This window comes from Hyperolius riggenbachi, chromosome 1 (genome assembly GCF_040937935.1).
Source record: "Hyperolius riggenbachi isolate aHypRig1 chromosome 1, aHypRig1.pri, whole genome shotgun sequence".
In the NCBI taxonomy this organism is placed as follows: Eukaryota; Metazoa; Chordata; class Amphibia; order Anura; family Hyperoliidae; genus Hyperolius; species Hyperolius riggenbachi.
In genome coordinates, this window is record NC_090646.1 from 69,791,485 (window position 1) to 69,810,348 (window position 18,864).

General features: G+C 44.4%; 1 protein-coding gene across 17 annotated transcripts in view; it reads left to right on the forward strand.

Moving 5' to 3' along the window:
- The window catches only part of CTNNA2 (catenin alpha 2), a 3,078,224-nt gene that overhangs the window by 2,283,793 nt on the left and 775,567 nt on the right, over positions 1–18,864 (forward strand). For all 17 annotated transcript variants that reach the window (XM_068274961.1, XM_068274945.1, XM_068274955.1 and 14 more), the window contains one exon: positions 5,347–5,427. In XM_068274961.1, the coding sequence (XP_068131062.1) occupies positions 5,347–5,427 (81 nt within the window). The remainder of the gene's footprint in view (positions 1–5,346; positions 5,428–18,864) is intronic.

Genomic DNA, 18,864 nt, shown 5'->3' on the forward strand with positions numbered 1-18,864 from the left:
AGCAGAGGCTGTGAATATGCATTTAAGCATACCCCCATCTATTTGATAATGAGGATATGCTCACCGGCCCCTTTGGTAAGCTCTCCACCTCACAGTCTGGCCACTATAAATTACATTGGATCGGTGATTCTGAAAGAAAGTCGCATTGTGACCCAGAACAGGAAGTCTGTGGGTTCTCTCTGAGCATGCGCAGGCTTATAGGCTTCTTCCTCCTCTATTGTCCCGCCTCCCTCTGCCATGCGTCATATTGACGTGCACGCAACACTTGTTCCATTAAAATGAATGGAGGGGATTTTTAAACGTTGGGTACCAGGGTACAGCTTTTTAAATTGTTGTTCATGTAAACCCCAAGGTTGATCCCACTGTTTTGTCTTGTCTTGGGTGCTTTATCTAGCGTCCTAGATATCTGAGTTTAAGCAGTTTCATGCTCTTCCTAGGCAGGAAACTGAAGGAGGCCAAAGCTGAAATTAGGCTGTAGTGCCACTGAAGGAAGAGGAGGAGGAGGAGGACTGTAAGGGGTTATGTACAGCAGTGTTTGGACAACCATGTCAGGGTTTAATTAAAGTACTCCTGTACTGTAAATAAATGGCCTGTAAAAAAAAATAAATACAAAACCCAGAGCATAACTCACCTGCTCCGGGTTCCCTTTGCTTCCTTTTACACTCTGTGAGCTCTCCCGATTTGCCACCATGTTCTTACTTATATGGTGGAATTTTCACTGGTAGTTTGCTGACCCGGAAGTAACCGGAAGTACTTCTGGGTCAGTACCATAGCAGTGAAGATGCCGGCATATACAAAAGGACACGGCGGCGGAATGGAAGAGCTGATGGGGCCTAAAAGGCAGCAAAGAGAACCCGGAGCTGGTGAGTTATGTGATTTGATTTTTTTTTAGTTACAGGTCATTCATTTACTGGCGGTACAAGTTGGCATGATCGGGGGCATTCCTAGGGAGGATAACTGCCACTATCTCCCTGCCCATGTTCAACATTCTAGTCAATTGAAGATTTCATCTGACTAGTACGTGGACCTCTGGGGGCACTGGACTGAGAAAATGGTGCTGTGACATATGTCACAACACCATTCACAAAATGGCACTAAGAGCAGTCAAACTCCTTCTCAGTTCAGGTGTACTTTAAAGATAACCCGAGGTGCGTTTTAAGAATGCCATTAGGACACAGAGGCTGGTTGTGCATACTATCACCAGCCTCTGTTACTATACCGTGCCCCCCCTGCGCTCTGCTGTCCCCCCCCCCCAAAAAAAAAAACCCGCTGTGCTAGCGTCATGCAGCGAGTTGCTAGCAGGCTGTTTACATTCCAGGATGTCACTCTCGGCTGCTCCCCCGCCTCCTCTATAGTGCCGCACCCCGCCTGTGTAAGCTAATTGGAGTGAAGGGATGAAGGAAGGGAGCGGCGCTAAAGAGGAGGTGGGGGAGCGGTGGAGAGTGACATCCTGGATGTAAAAAGCCTGCTAGTGACACGCTGCACATTGCCAGCATGGCCGTTTTTTTGCGGTGAACAGCAGAGCACACGGGCGGGGGGGGGCGGGTCCTGGGGGGGAACGGTATAGTAACAGAGGCTGGTGATAGCATGCACAACAAGTGTCCTAATAGCATTATTAAAATCCATCTTGGGTTTTCTTCAAATCAATTATGTATCATAACAGAAGATTGGATTTCATCCCTGCCACACTCAATACTGTACTATTCCACTTCTCTACACAGAGATTCCCTTCAAAAGTAAATTTACTTCCTAATGAAAGCCAATAGATAGCAATGGCTCCACCTGTCTTTGTGTGATTGTGAGTGCTGTACAGATACTGTGATGTAGTCATTATGTATCTCCTGACTAATTATCTTTCACATTGTGTTCTGCATCCTCCTCCACCAAGTTTCAATGCAATTCGGTGCGTCTCTGGTTACACCGTATGAATATTATTTTCACCAAGGCAAGTAGTCTTAACAAAGCCTTTTTTTATCCTGGCTGATATTGCGTTATTAATTGAGAGAAATTCCTGCATGCTGACACACGCAGAAGGCCATTATATAGAATAAGCAAAAAGATTTCTAAACATCGAGTGCCTCCAGTCATTTCGAAAAAGGCTCTATAGAAAAGCAAAGCACTACCGAGCCTTTGTCGCTGCTTCAGTGAGCTGCTATTATTATTTCTGCATTATTTGTCTTTTTTTTCCCTTTTCTCCTGTTTTTATACAACAGATGATAGCGTGTAAAATGGAACACAATGTTTTTCATGTCGCCAAACACACTTGTGTTGGTAAACGGGAAATCGTTTTCAAACCTCCCTTTTGAAAGCGCTGGCTGGATGTACAAGATGAAAAAAAAAAAACCAGTAGGTTAGGGGAGAATTTCTTGTGTCTGTTGGGTCAATCTCGCTTTTATCTTATCAGATCCGAGAAAAGGTCCTCCAGCATCCAAGGCTGAGGCATCAAAGTGCGCCCCTCCATCCCTCCCACCCCAGCAGTCACACACTGATTGCTTTTAGACTAAGAGGCGCTCCAGGGCCCCCAACCCCCCAACACCTTAATCTCTAGTTATCTGGCTTGCCGTCACTGCCATGAATTCCCCTTTTCTCTTTTCTCTCTGCTTCAAACACAATAGGGGAATGATAGCTTAGTGAGTTGTGTGCCCCCTCCTACACTGGGCCTCTCTCGCCTCTGCCTCGGCCCTGCCCTGAATCTTATAAGCGGATAGTATAAGCGAAAATTACGCTTTTTGGAGGCTGCTTGTGAAGTGTGCCTTAGAATCTTTACTTTTAGAAGAGAGCCACCCCTGATGATGGTGGAACGCCGAAACAGAATTGGAGAGTGGGCACTACTCCAGATTGCTTTGATCTCACTGGTTGTGCTATTGTATGCACTTTTTATTTGTGTGTGTCACTGTTGTTTGGGACTCACAATGTGAGTATTGACAATCTGTTCATATTTTTAACCCGTGTTTGGAATAAATGTTACTTTTATTTTCAACACCAATTGATCTGCATATAGTTTGATTGTGGGGTTGGTCACCTGTGGTGTATGGGTGGGTAGTGTAATAGTTAAGGGCTCTGCCTCTGACATAGGAGTCCAGGTTCAAATCTTGGCTTTGCCTGTTCAGTAAGCCAGCAGCTGTTCAGTAGGAAACCTTAGGCAAGTCCACTGCAACTGCCTATGGAGCGCATCCTAGTGGCTGCAGCGTTGGCGCTTTAAGTCTGCCAGGAGAAAAGTGCAATATAAGTGTTTGTTTTTATGGTTGAGCACTGAGTAACTGCAGATCCGCAGTTGCTGTGAGCACCAAGAGTTAGTAAACTTTGCTATTTTGCCTATGTGGAGCAGGATCTCTGGCAGCATAGCTTTGTCCATGCAAATAGAAGAAGAGCACTTGTATTTTTGTCTACACTTTAAAAAGAGAATAACTTTGTGAATAAGTAATTATCTGCACCTGCAAAGCGTTTCTGGATATGGTGTTGAGCAGATATAGGACTAACATGTCCCTTCACCCCCATATCATCTAACCTTCAGAGTCACATAGACCACATTTCATGGGGTTTGAACATACAGGTGAATAGGCAGATGCAAAAGATGGTGGTAGGTTGGCACTGCAGTACGGATACGATCTAGCTATGGAACATGCACTAGTGGTGTTTCAATAGGCTCCTCCTCTTTGTAAGCCCTTCGTTAGCGTGCTCAAGCTGGCAGTAGTAGGAGATTAATCAATAGTTGAGACAGCCGTTTCGCGCACATCTGCACTTCTACGGAGGCTGTGTTTGCAATGCAGATGGCTTTTGGCTAAATAACACCAGCGTTATTAAGCCAGAAGCCATCTGCATTAATTAGCCAGAAGCCAGCATTATTTAGCCAGAAGCCATCTGCATTGCAAACACAGCCTCCGTAGAAGTGAAGTTGTGCGCGAAACGTCCATCAGGCATCCTGCACCCAGCACCCACCATCATCCACAGCGCCTCCTCACTCACTCTGGTATGTGTACCAACTTTTTATATGCAATTTTGCACAAAGTTATGAGCTTTTTGATACCGACTTTTGCTACAATAAATTAAGCCACTGCAGCAGTGCCAGTTTCCTCTTTGCTTTTGTTCTCTCCTAATTATTGGTACAGATGTAGGCAAGGTGTAGGTATATTTAAAAAAAAAACGGGGCCTCAAAGTTAACCCAATGTTTCCCACCATCTCCTAATGTCTTTTCTTAAATACTTTAATCTAAATGTACTCTGACTGTCATGTAAATCATATCTGAACCCATGTTTTGATGAGTTTTACAGTAAAAAAAAAAAACTTTTTGGAAATTTAAGCATTGGAGAAAAAAAATTAGAGAAGATCCAACCGTATTTTTGACTTGAAAGTCCAACATTGTGCAAAGTCATCTAATGATGGCAATTTCATTGCTGGTATTTATTTTTTCTTCCTTTTCATCATGAAGGGCAGAACAGTTTGTCCTATATAAATAAGAAATGTCCTAAAATATTTTACATTGTCAGAATTAGCATCAGATTTCCTATACTATATTAGGTGAAACACCACATAAAACAGGGTGAGGTCAGGTTAACAAGAATGTAAGGCGAATACCTTTGGAAAGGGTGAGGGTACGGATTATTCAAAAATGTGGCCATTGTTTTGCGATATAGAACCAAGTGATGTATGTTCCCTATGAGTTGGTGTACTCCTGCCCTACTTGCCTTTTTCTGAGAATATGATGTGATTATAGATATGGTTAAAGAGGAACTTCAGTCTAAACAAACATACTGTCATTAAGTTACATTAGTTATGTTAATTAAAATAGATAGGTAATATAATCTCTTACCCACCCTGTTTTAAAAGAACCGGAAAATGTTTGTGATGTCATGGGGAAGCCATCTTTTTGGTTGAAAGGAGGTGACAGAGAGCATGAGACATATTTCCAACTGTCCAGTTTTCTGATCACCCCTCCCAGTTGCTAAGCAATGAAAACATCAACATCAGAAATTCCATCGTGCTTTGCGCAGCATCAGGGGAAAAATGCCCGGGCAGTTTTTTGATGGGGCGGAGCTTATCTACTGTGCAGCTAAAAATGAGGCTTGGGTAAGAAAAACAAAGTTCTGATACTGTGAAACTTTTAAAGAAACACCAAGCCTTTCCAGTGCTGCTGACTATTTACAACTTAAAGTGAACCTCCAGACTAAAAATCTACTCAGCAGTGCTGCTGAATAGATTTTTAGTCTGGAGGTTCACTTTAAGTTGTAATTTGTACTTTGGTTGTTCAAAGAAACCCAAAGATTTGGTAAACCTATGACTTATGTAATGAATAAATGTTACTCATGTTGTCGTGACACCGCTAATAACCGTATTTGTTTATTCTAGTCTGGAAGAAAAGAAAAAGGTGACCCATTAAATATTGCCATTGATAAGATGACCAAGAAGACCAGAGACTTGCGCAGACAGGTACAATTAGTATCTTGCTCTTCTCTATTTTTATCTACTGTATATTCCTGACTACATACATACACCTGTTTATACAATGTCATAATTAGACAACATACAGAATCTAGCACTACGTGGTATGAAGTCATCAGAGGCATATTAAATGTCAGTGATGTAAGGTTGGTGGTGGACAGGAAAACTCAATTTTCAAGCCACATACATTTGCATAAATATGTGCCAAATTGAAATTATTTGCTTATTGACCCCCTACTGCTTACACCGATGCTCCACTAGTTATTGTAATTCAGTTTATTCACCCTTCCTCTGTATTCATAATCTGCATTAAATACTGCTAAAATTAACATGCTCTGGCACTGTGATGTGACATGCGTTTGATCTATGCATTATTAGCTATATCCTACCTCCCTCGTGTGCATCAGTAGTAATACGTAACTTCTTTCAGTCAGAACCTACACAATCTGTTACATATGGAAGTGCCTCTATTGTCTCTGGTCTCACTCATAATGACACTGAAGAGGCGAGTTTAATATCCAGGGAACTCGTCAGAGAACTGGCTTGACAGGCAATGTAAGGAATATAAAGATCTTGAAGAACAAAGAAAAAAAAGATATTAAAACAAACCTGTGAGGTTTGATAAGCACACATTTAGATGCTTAACGCGGGAGGGGGAAGCCTATGGGAGGGGGAAGAATATGGGCCCTCCAGAGGCTTCTCCCACCCTCATCTGAGAGGCTGTTCCAGCACTGATACCCTATTAGCTTGGACTCACTCTGGCTTTGGTGAAAAAGCAAAGCCCGAGTGAGTCCATGCTACTACGCAGGAGGCTCGCGCATGCGCAGTAGCGCAGACTCAATTGTGCTCTGCTTTTCCCGCCAAACCCTAAGTGGGTCCATGCTACTGCACATGTGTGAGCCATAAGAAGTGGTTTTGGGGATGGAACATCACTGGAATGAGACGATGCACGACGACAGGAGAAGGACACCTCTCCCATGGCAAGTACCTATTTTTTATCTCACAGTTTTCATTTAAGGTATGCTACAACTGTTATTCTTATGAATTCTCCAAGCTTTTTCTGCTAAAGCCCGAGTGGCTTGTGCATATGCAGTAGCATTGACTCAATTGGACTCTGCTTTTTCTGCCAATGCCTGAGCAGGTCCATGCTACTGCACGTGTGAGCCATCAACAAGTGGTTTTGGGGCGGGATACTGCTGGAACGAAACGATGCAGGAAGACAGAAGAAGGACACCTCTCCCAAGGTTTTCCTTCAGTGTATGTTACAACTTACAACTAAATTCCTAAAGCTAATGAAACTTCTGGAAGTTGACCTTTGACCAATAAAGAACCCTTCCCCTATGATTATAATGGGTAATTTCACTTTTGCAAAATTTTACGCTATTGGCACTGTGATTATAATTACGAACTTGTTGATGATCTTGATTTCTCATAATTTTTTTAAAGTTACGTAAAGTTACAATTATCCACTAACCTGTGGGCATGAGAAGATGCATTTTCCCACAACTATTCAGATTCTGCACCACATGCTTTTGAATTTAAACACCAACCCTTAGGGCCCATACACACGTCGGATTTTTGCGAACGACCCGTCGTTTGAACGTTCCGTCGTTCCGTCGTTCGCACGTCAAATCCGGCGTGTGTACAGACTATCGTTCAGGTGATAAGACTGGTTTTCAATGATCCGCCGGGCGGATCGCTGAAAACCAGTCTTATCACCTGAACGATAGTCTGTACACACGCCGGATTTGACGTGCGAACGACGGAACGTTCAAACGACGGGTCGTTCGCAAAAATCCGACGTGTGTATGGGCCTTTATAATGACCAAGAGTGACTGGTCACACAAAAAGTTCTCTTACATGCGAGAAATTCACTATCTATATTATTGGTATTGGGAAAAGTCCCGCCTTCATATTCTACATTTGCCCTGGTTTTGTTCTGTGTGTAGGAGTTATTTTTTGAAGCTGTTATCATGTAAGCTGTTGAAAACTCCCAATTAACACATGCAAACATTCTTTCTTTCCCATTGCTTTTTGTTGACTATTGATATTTTACTGTTATCTGTTAGGATGAGACTCGTTAAATACTTTTTCTGGATACAAATTTGAAGCAGAACCCAACTGACATTACATGTGAAAATATCTGCCAAAGATCTGTGATTCTGTACACCAAGTCTTATAGAGGAACCATAATGACACATAGGAGAACATAATAAATTACTCAGGATACCCATTTTTACCTGAAAGAACACCTTAGGCCATATGCAACTTTTTCTCCTAAGTTTTCACCTAGGAGACCATTTTTTTATTTTGTATTTAAAGTAATTTTTCAGCACTTTGCAATTTAAAAAGTTCTAAAAAGTAGGTAAAAAGTACAATCAAAATTATTTGGAGTATTTTCTTGCTTGCTGGTGTTTAAAGAGAAACTCCGACCAAGAATTGAACTTTATCCCAATCAGTAGCTGATACCCACTTTTACATGAAAAATATAATGATTTTCACAAACAGACCATCAGGGGGCGCTGTATGACTGATTTTGTGCTGAAACCCCTCCCACAAGAGGCTCTGGTACCGTACGGTACTCTGGGCAAACTGCCACAATGTAACAATGACACACACAGGAAATGGCTGTTTATAGCTGTCTGTTAAAGCCAGAACAGCTACATAATATGCCCACAGTAACAATGTCACCATGTAATACATGTCAGAATGTGAATCTGGGAGAGGAAAGATTTTACAATGAGCAAACTCTGACTAAATCATGTATACATAATTATTGTAAAAATTAAGCACCTTTTTATATTAAATTATTTTCACTGGAGTTCCTCTTTAAAAAGTATTTTTATTGATACGTTGAAAAAATATCACCTAGGAGAAAACTCAGGAGATAAAGTGAATTGCGTATAGGCCCTGATGTGAGTTGGATATGGAGGCTGACATATTGATTTCCTTTTGAAGAAAGCACATTTCCTGGCTTTCCTGCTGATCCTCTGCCTCTGATACTTTTGGTCATTTACCCTAAACAAGCGTGCAGATCAGATGTTTCTGACTGACCTTTGACTGGATTTGCCCCATGCTTGTTTCAGGCGGATGATTCAGACACTACTGATGTACGTAAGAATATCAGAACTGCCAGTCAACTAGTACTGTTAAAAAACAAATAAAAATGGCAGCCTCCATATATAGTACCTCTCACTTCAAATGTCCTTTAACCACTTCAGGCTTTAGTGTTTTTTCACCTTATGCATCCGAGCAATTTTCACCTCCCGTTCATTTGCCAATAACTTTATCACTACTAGCCACAATTAAATGATCTATATCTTGTTTTTTTCCACCACCAATTAGGCTTTCTTTGGGTGGCACATTTTGCTAATAGCGATTTTATTCTAAATGCATTTTAGATGGGAATATTAAGAAAAAAAATAAGAAAAAATCATTATTTGTCAGTTTTCGGCCATTATAGCTTTAAATTAATACATGCTACCATAATTAAAACCCATGTATTTTATGTGCCCATTTGTCCCACTTATTACACCATTTAAATTATGTCCCTGTGTGGGAGGTTAACAGTTAATTTTAAATGTACAAATGTCTATTCATTAAAAAAAATGTAGATGTAGTTTAACTATTTGGCTACAAGATGGCCACAGTCATTTTTTTGGCTTCCTGTAAGTGCACTTACTGGAAGTGAAGAGGGGATATGTAACAGAATGATTGTGGCTTCTCCATAGAAGCCAGTGATCGTTCTAACGCAGGGGTCTCAAACTCGAGGCCAGCGGGCCATTTGCGGCCCGCGATACAATATTTTGTGGCCCTCGCCGGCAAAAGCTTCCTTATAGTTTGCTTCAGTGCTCCCAAGTAATCCACCGCATCCCCGCCACTAAACGAGGGCTGCAAAGCCCCCAAATCGCCCGGGGGGCAATCCGCCGGCATTTCCTGGAAGGGGCAGAGCAATCGCCGCACGGATCGCCGCCTCTCCCCGCCCCTCTCTGTGAAGGAAGAGTGAGAGGGGCGGGCAGAGGCGGCGATGCGGCGCGATTGTGAAATTCCTTATGCGGCCCAGCCTCATCCTGACTTTGCCTCCTGCGGCCCCCAGGTAAATTGAGTTTGAGACCCCTGTTCTAACGGGACTTAGATCAATGAATGGGAACTGCGGCTCCGCCTCCGGCCTGACGGGCGGCCCGCGCACCCCTGCGGTTTCGGCCCTGTGAACCCCCGTGGCTCCGTTTTTTCCTGGACATGGCTCCTACGTTCAGCATGCATATTTGGAGGAGCTACATCCTAAATGCTAAAGTGGTTAAATTGTACTTGAGGGAACATGAGGAGATAGACTTGTGTATGTACAGTGCTGCACATACAAATACCATAACTAGACGTTGTTTCTTCTATCTCTGCCTGAAACAATTAATCATTCACCTATGTAAGTGATAGTTTCTCTGCAGTCTGAACCTAATCATACTATTGCGCAGCCCTCACTGATAGGGAATACAGCCATAAAACTCTTGCCTGGAAGAGAACCACTTCTTGCTGCAGATGATGGATACAAAAAAAGTTCATATATTTTAGCTGTGGGACACTTAGACTGTGTAAAAGACTGTGTCATTTATATGAGATAATACAAGATGAAACCTACTTCTTTTAGCTTTTAAAAAGAATATACAACTGTGGTATTCTAAAAAAAAAAAAATAATTCAGGTTTTTAAAAAAAAAATTAATCTCAGGCTTGCTTTAACTATCCGGATCTTAAAGTCAGAAACACCCATTTTATCTATATAGTGCTGTATATTTGTATGTAACCTCATCCTCCCAAAAATGTTTAGCCTAGGCTATGGTGTCACACAACCTTCTGCCCCAGAGCATTCTGGGAGATGGTGTGATGCTCCCACTCACGTCAGGAATGCAAAAACAGTCCACAGTGATTCACCTCACGTGCAATAAAGATGCACTGATAAATGTAAAGCGGGATTGTCACCATAAAAGTGTATTAATGTATAATGAGTGTATTAAGGGATAAAGATGCTAATCCTGCATTCAAAACTTTCAAAACTTTTTCTGCTGTTATGATCTGGAGTTATCAAATACCTTAGGAGCACTGGCCCTTTAGTAGTCAGTGCCAAACAGTTGCATGCTGGGGTTTCTTTTTATCTTTAATATATTCAATCTCTTCAATTTTTTCCCTGCCTAGCTGCTTATTTAAAACACGATCCCCTGCTCACTTGTGTTTACAAGCAAGGCTGAGGTGACTCAGCGATTGGAGGAGAAAAGAAAAAAGTAAAGGGCAGAAATGACATCAGGATTTAGCTTAACTACTTGCCTACTGCTCCACGCCAATTGGCGTTAGCAGTGCGGCAGCCCCAGGACCGCTTCACGCCGATTGGCATGAACAGTTTTTTATGGGGCTAGCAGGAGATCGAGCGCAGGCTGTGTGCGCATCTCCTGCTTGGGGGGGGGGGGGGCGGAGCGATTCAGTCTCCGAGTGGTGATCGCCGTTCAGGAGTGTGTTAGACGGCGAAACTGCCATCTAATACCTGTGTACAGCGATGCAATCTGCAGCAGCGCTGTACTGGGGACAGCCGTGTGACACGGCTGTCCCCTCCCCTCCATAGGCTGTGAAGTGATTGACTGTCATAGGCTGAAGCCTATGACAGCCGATCACACTGATTGGCTGGTGGGGGAGGGAGGGAGCTGGACAAAAATAAAAAAATAGCCACATTTATAAAAAATAAATAAATACATTTAAAAAAAATAATAATAAATAAACAACTATGGAGCGATCAGACTCCAAAAACAGAAATCTCTGTTAGTGGGGAGAAAAGGGGGGGGGGGGGGGGGGATTCACTTGTGTGCTGAGTTGTGCGGCCCTGCAGCTTGGCCTTAAAGCTGCAGTGGCCTCTTTTAGTAAATAAAATAGCCTGGTCATCACTAGGGGGGTTTAACACCACGGTCCTCAAGTGGTTAAACTGTGGGCAAATGACATGGTTCCCACCAGGAACAGAATTATCTTCATTTACTATATAACATTCACTGAAATCAAAACATGGATAGTACAATACACGTATTATGTAAGTAGATCAAGTATTTATCTACATATATATGTGTTTTTTTTTCCCTGGCATAGTATGGCTAATCCTACTGCTTTAAGAATGCAACTTAGGGTGAGGTAAGATTTTTTTATTGGACAAACATTGACTAAATAATGTATAAATTATTATTGCAAAAACTTAGCAATTCCATCCATTACAGTTTCTCTTTAAGATTCAGAGACAGCTCAGCAGGAAAATATGATGACCAGCCTGACCTGACATTGCCCTTCAAGCAATAGAATGTCAACTGGACTGTATAGAGTATACACACTATATTCAGACAATAGCTGCATTTGAACAAGGTAACCCCTTTCCGACTGTTTTATATTTAAAGCGGAACTGTAGATAGAAAATAAACACATTGGGCCTGATTCACAAAGCGGTGCTAACAGTTAGCACCCTGGTGAATAGCCCTTTATCATGCCTAAACTCAGTTTAGGCATGATAAGTTTAGGTGTGATAAGTTTAGGCATGATAAGTTTAGGTGTGATAAGTTTAGGTGTGATAAGTTTAGGTGTGATAAGTTTAAGCGCCAACTGCGTTAGCACCGCAGTGCACAGCTGATCAAAAGTTTTACGCTAGCAAAGTCTGGTGCACTTTGCATAGAGTTTAATGGCGCTGCTTTGCGTGCGGGACTTTGCACGCTATCTACACTTATTTAAACTTAGCATGCCTAAACTTATCACACCTAAACTTATCACACCTAAACTTATCACGCCTAAACTGGCTTTTCACCAGCGTGGTGCAGTGGTTATCACGCCTAAAGTCTCTAACTGGGTTAGCACCGCTTTGTGAATCGAGCCCATTGTTTCACTTACCTGGGGCTTCCCCAAGCCCCTAGCAGCTGTCCTGTCCTGCGCCGCTTCTCGACGAGCCTCCATTCTCCCACCGCCAGCTACTTTCGGTTTCGCCGGCGGGCCACTGCGCCTGCGCGGCTCTGGCCACGCATATCCTTTCTTCGCATTCCCCGCTATTGCAGAGGGGAACACGAAGAAAGGATACGCTTGGCAGGGCTGCGCTGGCCTTGACTTACAAGTCGAGGTACAGGACGGAGCGGAGGCGGGAGAACAGAGGCTCGGGCAGGACCGGCGCGGGACAGGACAGCTGCTGGGGGCTTGGGGAAGCCCCAGGTAAGTGAAACAATGTGTTTATTTTCTATCTACAGTTCCACTTTAAGAAGATCCCCACTGGCCATGTCTTGCCATCTCTAGTGAAAAGTCAACCACTGGATGCAGCTTAGTGAGGGAGGAAGGGGAGGGAACAATTTATGTTCCAGGCATAAGTATCACTCTATAAATCATTGGACACAAGTTCACTTTAAAGAGGGACTGTAATGAAAATATCATAATGAATACAATTGTTTACAAGATTCATTTATATATTATTTAGTCAGTGTTTGCCCATTGTGAAATCTTTGCTCTCCCTGATTTACATTCTGAAATGTGTCATCTTTAGTTCTTCCAGGCGATCTGTATGGAATGTTCCTTTACCGAGAGCTCCATGCACAGAGAGAGAGAGAGAAAAATTGTTTTCTTCGCAGTTGGAAAAAGTTATTTCCCACAAGGCAACTAAATTCACAGACAGCTAACTGTCAGGACCAAGGTCATGACATCACACTGTGTGTGTGTGTGTGTGTGTGTGGGGGGGGGGGGGGGGGGGAGTCACCACAATATCAGCCATACAGACCCCCCTGATGATCTATTCAAGAAAACGTAACACTTTCTCATGGGTAAGGGGGTGTCAGCTACTGATTGTAATGACTTTCAAATGTTGGTTAAAGTTCCTATTTTAAAGGAATATTTTAGGGGGTTGGGGGAAATTAGTTGAACTTACCCAGGGCTTCTAATGGTCCCCCTCATACATCCTGTACCCGCGCAGCCACTCACCAATGCTCCGGCCCCGCCTCTGGTTCAATTCTGGAATTTCAGACTTTAAAGTCTGAAAACCACTGCGCCTGCGTTGCCGTGTCCTCGCTCCTGCTGATGTCACCAGGAACGTACTACGCAGGCACAGACCATACTGGGCCTGCGCAATACACTTCTGGTGATGTCAGCGGGAGGGAGCAGATGCACAGGCGCAGTGGTTTTCCGACTTTAAAGTCTGAAATTCCAGAAGTGAACCAGAGGCGGGGCCAGAGCATCAGTGAGTGGCTGCGCGGGCACAGGATGTCTGCGGGAGACCATTAGAAGCTCCTGGTAAGTTCAACTCATTTTCCCCCTACTCCCCTACAGTATTCCTTTAAAGAGGACCCGAGGTGGGGTTCTGACAATGCTATCCGCATACAGAGACTGGGTCTGCCTATACAGCCCAGCGTCTGCTGCTATCCAGATCCCCCCTAAGCCCCCACTGCGCTCTGCTATACCCCATAAATCACAGCCGCACTGTGTGGGCTGTGTTTACCTCTGTACTTTCAGTCTCGCAGCTCCCCCCGCCTTCTGCATAGCTCCGGTCCCCGCCCGCGTCCCTGCCCTCTAATCAGCGGGGAGGGAAGGGACACGGGCAGGAACCGGAGCTATGCAGGAGGCGGGGGAGCGCCGAGACTGACAGTACAGAGGTAAACACAGCCCGCTGTGACACTCTGCGTGTCGACAGCACGGCTGTGATTTTTGGGGAATAGCAGAGCGCAGGGGGGGTGGGCTTAGGGGGGATCTGGATAGCAACAGAGGCTAGCATAGTCTCAGAACCCCACCTCGGGTTCTCTTTAAATACTTTAGAATCAGAATATTTTATTTCGCCAAGCACGACTGGGCCATGCCCGGAATTGGTTTTGGCAAGTACAGGGCAAGTGTGAAGAAAACGAACAGGACATACAATACAACTACACGCAAGCATCAGCAATACAAAGATACAGTTCCAGCAATTGGTCGCCTTTGAACACATTTACATAGCAATATGCTTCCATGCGATCAGGTTTGGAGTTCAAGAGTTCAGGTAGTTAACGGCTGAGGGGAAGAAGCTGTTCCTGTGCCTAGTGGTCCTGGTGTAGATGGATCGGAATCTCCGGCCTAAAGGGAGTCTGCTGAAGAAGCGAAAGCCTGGGTGGGATTGATCATTAGCTATTTTTTGAGCTCTGGAGTGCAGTCTTGAGTTGAAGATTTGATCAAGAGGGGGGAGTGGTTTCCCGATGATTCTCTCCGCTGATCTGATGACCCTCTGCAGTTTGTGTCTGTCGCTGGCGGAGGAGCCAGCATACCAGACCAGGATGGAGGAGCAGAGAACAGATTCAATTGTGGCTGTGTAGAAGCTCGTCAGAAGCTCTCGGGCCATACCGAACTTCTTCAGTTGGCGTAGGAAAAATAATCTCTGCTGGGCTTTTTTCTGGGTGGTGGTTGTGTTGGCTTTCCAAGTCATGTCCTTAGAAATAATCGTGCCGAGGAGGCATGTGCAGGGAACGTTTTCAACTACCGTGCCAACAATGCTGATCGGGGGTGGAGTGGTAGCGTTTTTCCTAAAGTCTACAACCATCTCAACCATTTTTGCCGAGTTCAGGACCAGCCCGTTCTCCCTACACGAGTGGCAAATTCTGTCAACCTGGTGGCGGTACTCCAGCTCGTCATTTCCAGAGATGAGGCAAACAATGGTGGTATCGTCGGCGAACTTGATGACTTTGACTGAGTTTGTGGTGGACCTACAATTGTTAGTGTATAGGGAGATTAGGAACGGCGACAGTACGCAACCTTGAGGGGCCCCTGTGTTGGTGGTCCTTGGTTGAGAGATGATAGTGTCCAGCTTGACGACCTGGCATCTGTTGCTTAGGAGGTCTGTGATCCAGAGGCAAAGGGTAGGGTGGACCCCAAGGGCAGCAAGATTATCTTGAAGTATTTGGGGGCTGATGGTGTTAAACGCCAAGCTGAAGTCAAGTAGAAGGATCCTGGCGTATGAGTCAGGTCTATCCAGGTGTTCATTAACAAGCTCAAGGCAGATGTTTATGGCGTCGTCAGTAGACCTATTTGCCCTATATGCAAACTGGAACAGGTCCAGCAGGGACTCAGTGGACAGCTTGAGGAGAGGCAAGACCAAGCTTTCAAAGGATTTCATGATGACCGATGTGAGAGCCACTGGCCTGAAATTGTTGAGGTCTGAGACACCATGTTTTTTGGGGACAGAAATGACTGTGGACTTCTTAAAGCAAGCAGGGACCCTGCCTTCTTGGATGGATTTGGTAAAGATGGATGAGAGAATAGGGGCAAGCTGCTGCGCGCAAGTTTTCAGACAGGCTGGTGAAACGCCGTCTGGGCCTCAGGCTTTCCTTGCATTTAACTTTGACAAGTGTTTCCTGACATCGTCCTCGTTCACCGCTAGAGGGGCTGGGCTTGGGTGCGGGGCAGCTAAGCCAGAGGAGAGGACAGAAGGCTCAGGGGGCCTTACTGGGACTTGCAGGTTCTCAAATCTGCAATAGAACTCACTGAGGTTTTCGGCGAGCTCGGTGATGGGAGTTGCATGCTGGGGTGGAGGCTTGTAGTTTGTGACCGCCTTAAGCCTCTTCCAGACAGTCCTTGTGTCCCTTGAGGAGAGGTTCTGTGCCAGTTTTGCAGCGTAGTTCTTTTTGGCGGCCCTCAGTTCCCTGTTCAGGGTGTTCTTTGCCCTCCTATACTCCTCATGGTTACCAGAATTGAACGCCAGTTACTTGCTTCTGCGCAGTTGCCGAAGTTTATTGGAGAACCATGGTTTGTCATTGGGGTAGTGTTTGCAGATTTTTGTTGGTACACACTGGTCCTCACAGAAGCTGATGTACGAGGAAACAATGTCTGCCCACTCATCTAGGTTCGGTGTTTCCAGAGCCTTTCAGTCCGTGTAGTCGAAGCAGGCTTGAAGCTGAAGTTTAGCTACCTCCGACCGTACTTTGCTGGATCTTAGGACCGGTTTTGCAGTTTACGTCGCCCGTAGGTGGATATCAGGTGAATGATGTAGTGGTCCGATGAGCCTAGTGCTGCCCACGGGGTTGCCTTGTATGCATCCTTTAGGACCGTGTAGCAGTGGTCCAGAGTGTTGGCATTTCTGGTGGGGCAGGTGACAACGCTGATTCCAGGTCTAAAATAAGTCAACACCTACTAGAAGAATGTTTGAGAGCCAGGGAGCCTTACAACTATTTTGTTCTGCTTGCCCCATTGACCGGTTTTGCGCCCCTGACTGATAGGATTATTAGAGCTGCTGGAGAATTCTTCTTTTTTTCTGGAATATCTCCTTTCAGTGATAAATCCTGTTATTGATTTTTTTTTCTTCAAAAAAATAAATAACTCTCACAGTCCAGGTCAATAAAAGTTGACAGAATCTTCGAAAACTTCTGCAATTTCCCTGCAACTGAAAGTCAGTTAGAATAACATTGGATTCACCCTGCTGCTTGATAAATTTTATGTTTATGGCAGAACTAAAACCGTGGCTGTAATTTTTTTTCTCTCTCTCTATCTTTTATTTTTGTGTATCTTTATTTTTGTTGTCTCTGATAAAATGAATTTCTGCTAAATGTTTATTGGGATGACATTGGACTTTATAGGACTCTTAAGTGCTCCGGAGTAAATGGAGAGTGGTTTAATATAGTTGATTTACTTTCCCAAGCTTGCAATCATTTCCTTACTGCCTATTATCAGGCCCGGGTTTTCATTGACTTCATCCATAATGTTTTCCTCAGTACATATCGCACTGTAGCTCGGTAATCAGCAGTAGTCACCGACCGTCCTGTGAATCAGCACTACTTAGCCCGTGCTTTCCCTATTTCCTGGAAATGTGGCTGATCCGGTGCATCTTAGTGGCTTGGCAACCACCTAGGAAGCGTCAGTGAAGGTGCCAGAGTGCCCAGGAAGTGATAGCAAAGCTTTTGCGGGAACAACGTTTCAGGGAAGGCCTGTAAGCCTCTCTTAGAAGTCACATGTGGGATGTGAGATAGGAGATTGGGGCTAGACGAATTGCTGCCTTAAAGGACAACAATCGTGAAAAAAGTAGGCAGTTAAAATCTGACAGAACCAACAGGTTTTGAGCCAGTCCATCTCCTCATGGGGGATTCTCAGGGTTTTCTTTGTTTTCAACAGCATTTCCTGAACAGCAGTTGTAATGTCTAACTGACAAAAAAAGTGATTGGGGAGGCTGGCTGGTATCTTACTGTTTTGGCAGTTAAACTGCTGTTCAGGAAATGCTCTTGAAAACTAAGAAAACTCTGAGAATCCCCCCATGAGGAGATGGACTGGCCCAAAAGCTGTCGGTTCTGTCAGATTTTAACTGCCTACTTTTTTTTGAGATAGTGGTCCTTTAAGGGAGCCTTATGTCAGGCAATGATGGGCAGATCCAATCAACAGATAAATCGCTCTCTTAATGGATTAGAGCGAGATCTGTTGGCTGCCCATTCACCGTAGACCGATTCCCCATCATTGTCATGCTGAAATCTCTCGGGAATAGGCCAAGTCTGTCGCATCTGCCGCTGTTTCCCAAGTGTATATATGTACATGTATGTGTGCATTTATACATTACTCGTCCTGTGTTGCGGTGCCATCTGTCTTTCAAAATTTGCTGCTCTTCCATTAGCCCTATATATGCCACCAGTGTGCTGTGTGTGTGTGACATCACTGGTGGCATATATAAAGCTAATGGAAGAGTGATGGATTCAGAAGGCAGACAGGTACCATGTCACAGGACAGGTAATGTGTACATTTACATTTATACAGTGGGGGAACAGCACCGGGGGTTTCAATGCATGTGTAGCTCGTCCCAACATCGTTTGCCATTACCGCCGGTGCACTTGGCAACACCGTTCTTCGTCCAATTCAATAATGATCGCATTGGATGGTCGATTAGCCGCCAAGTCAAGAGATGTATGGGTACCATCACTGACATTGCTCAGGTTGATATGCATGTCCAGCCAAAAACACTGATCATGTGCCACAGAAAAAAAGTACCATATATACTTGAGTATAATCCCACCCAAGTAAAGGCTGACACCCCCCCCCCCCCCACCTCCACCACTCTTGTTAGGAAAAAAAATGTGACCCAGGGATAAGCCGAACCCCCGATGTGTCCTCCTAGCCTCCCCTTGTGTATGTGTTTCAGAGTAAGCATTGGAAGTGTGCTTGTATCTATAGTTAACTTTCCTTGTTCCTGGCAGCCATCTTTCTATCTCTCATGGAGCTCTGTACTCGCCGCTAGAGGTCCAGGCTTCACTGGCTGCAACCTCTTCTCATCCTGGACAGCCATGTTCCCATCCCTGTTACATCTCTGTACTTGCTATGTGAGCTCCAGGCTTCACTGTAATGTGACCGCAGTGAAGCCTGGACCTATAGCAGCGAGGACAGATCTGCAAAGGAGATGGGAAGATGGATGCTCTGAATGAAAAGCTGTTGCAGACAGCGAAACC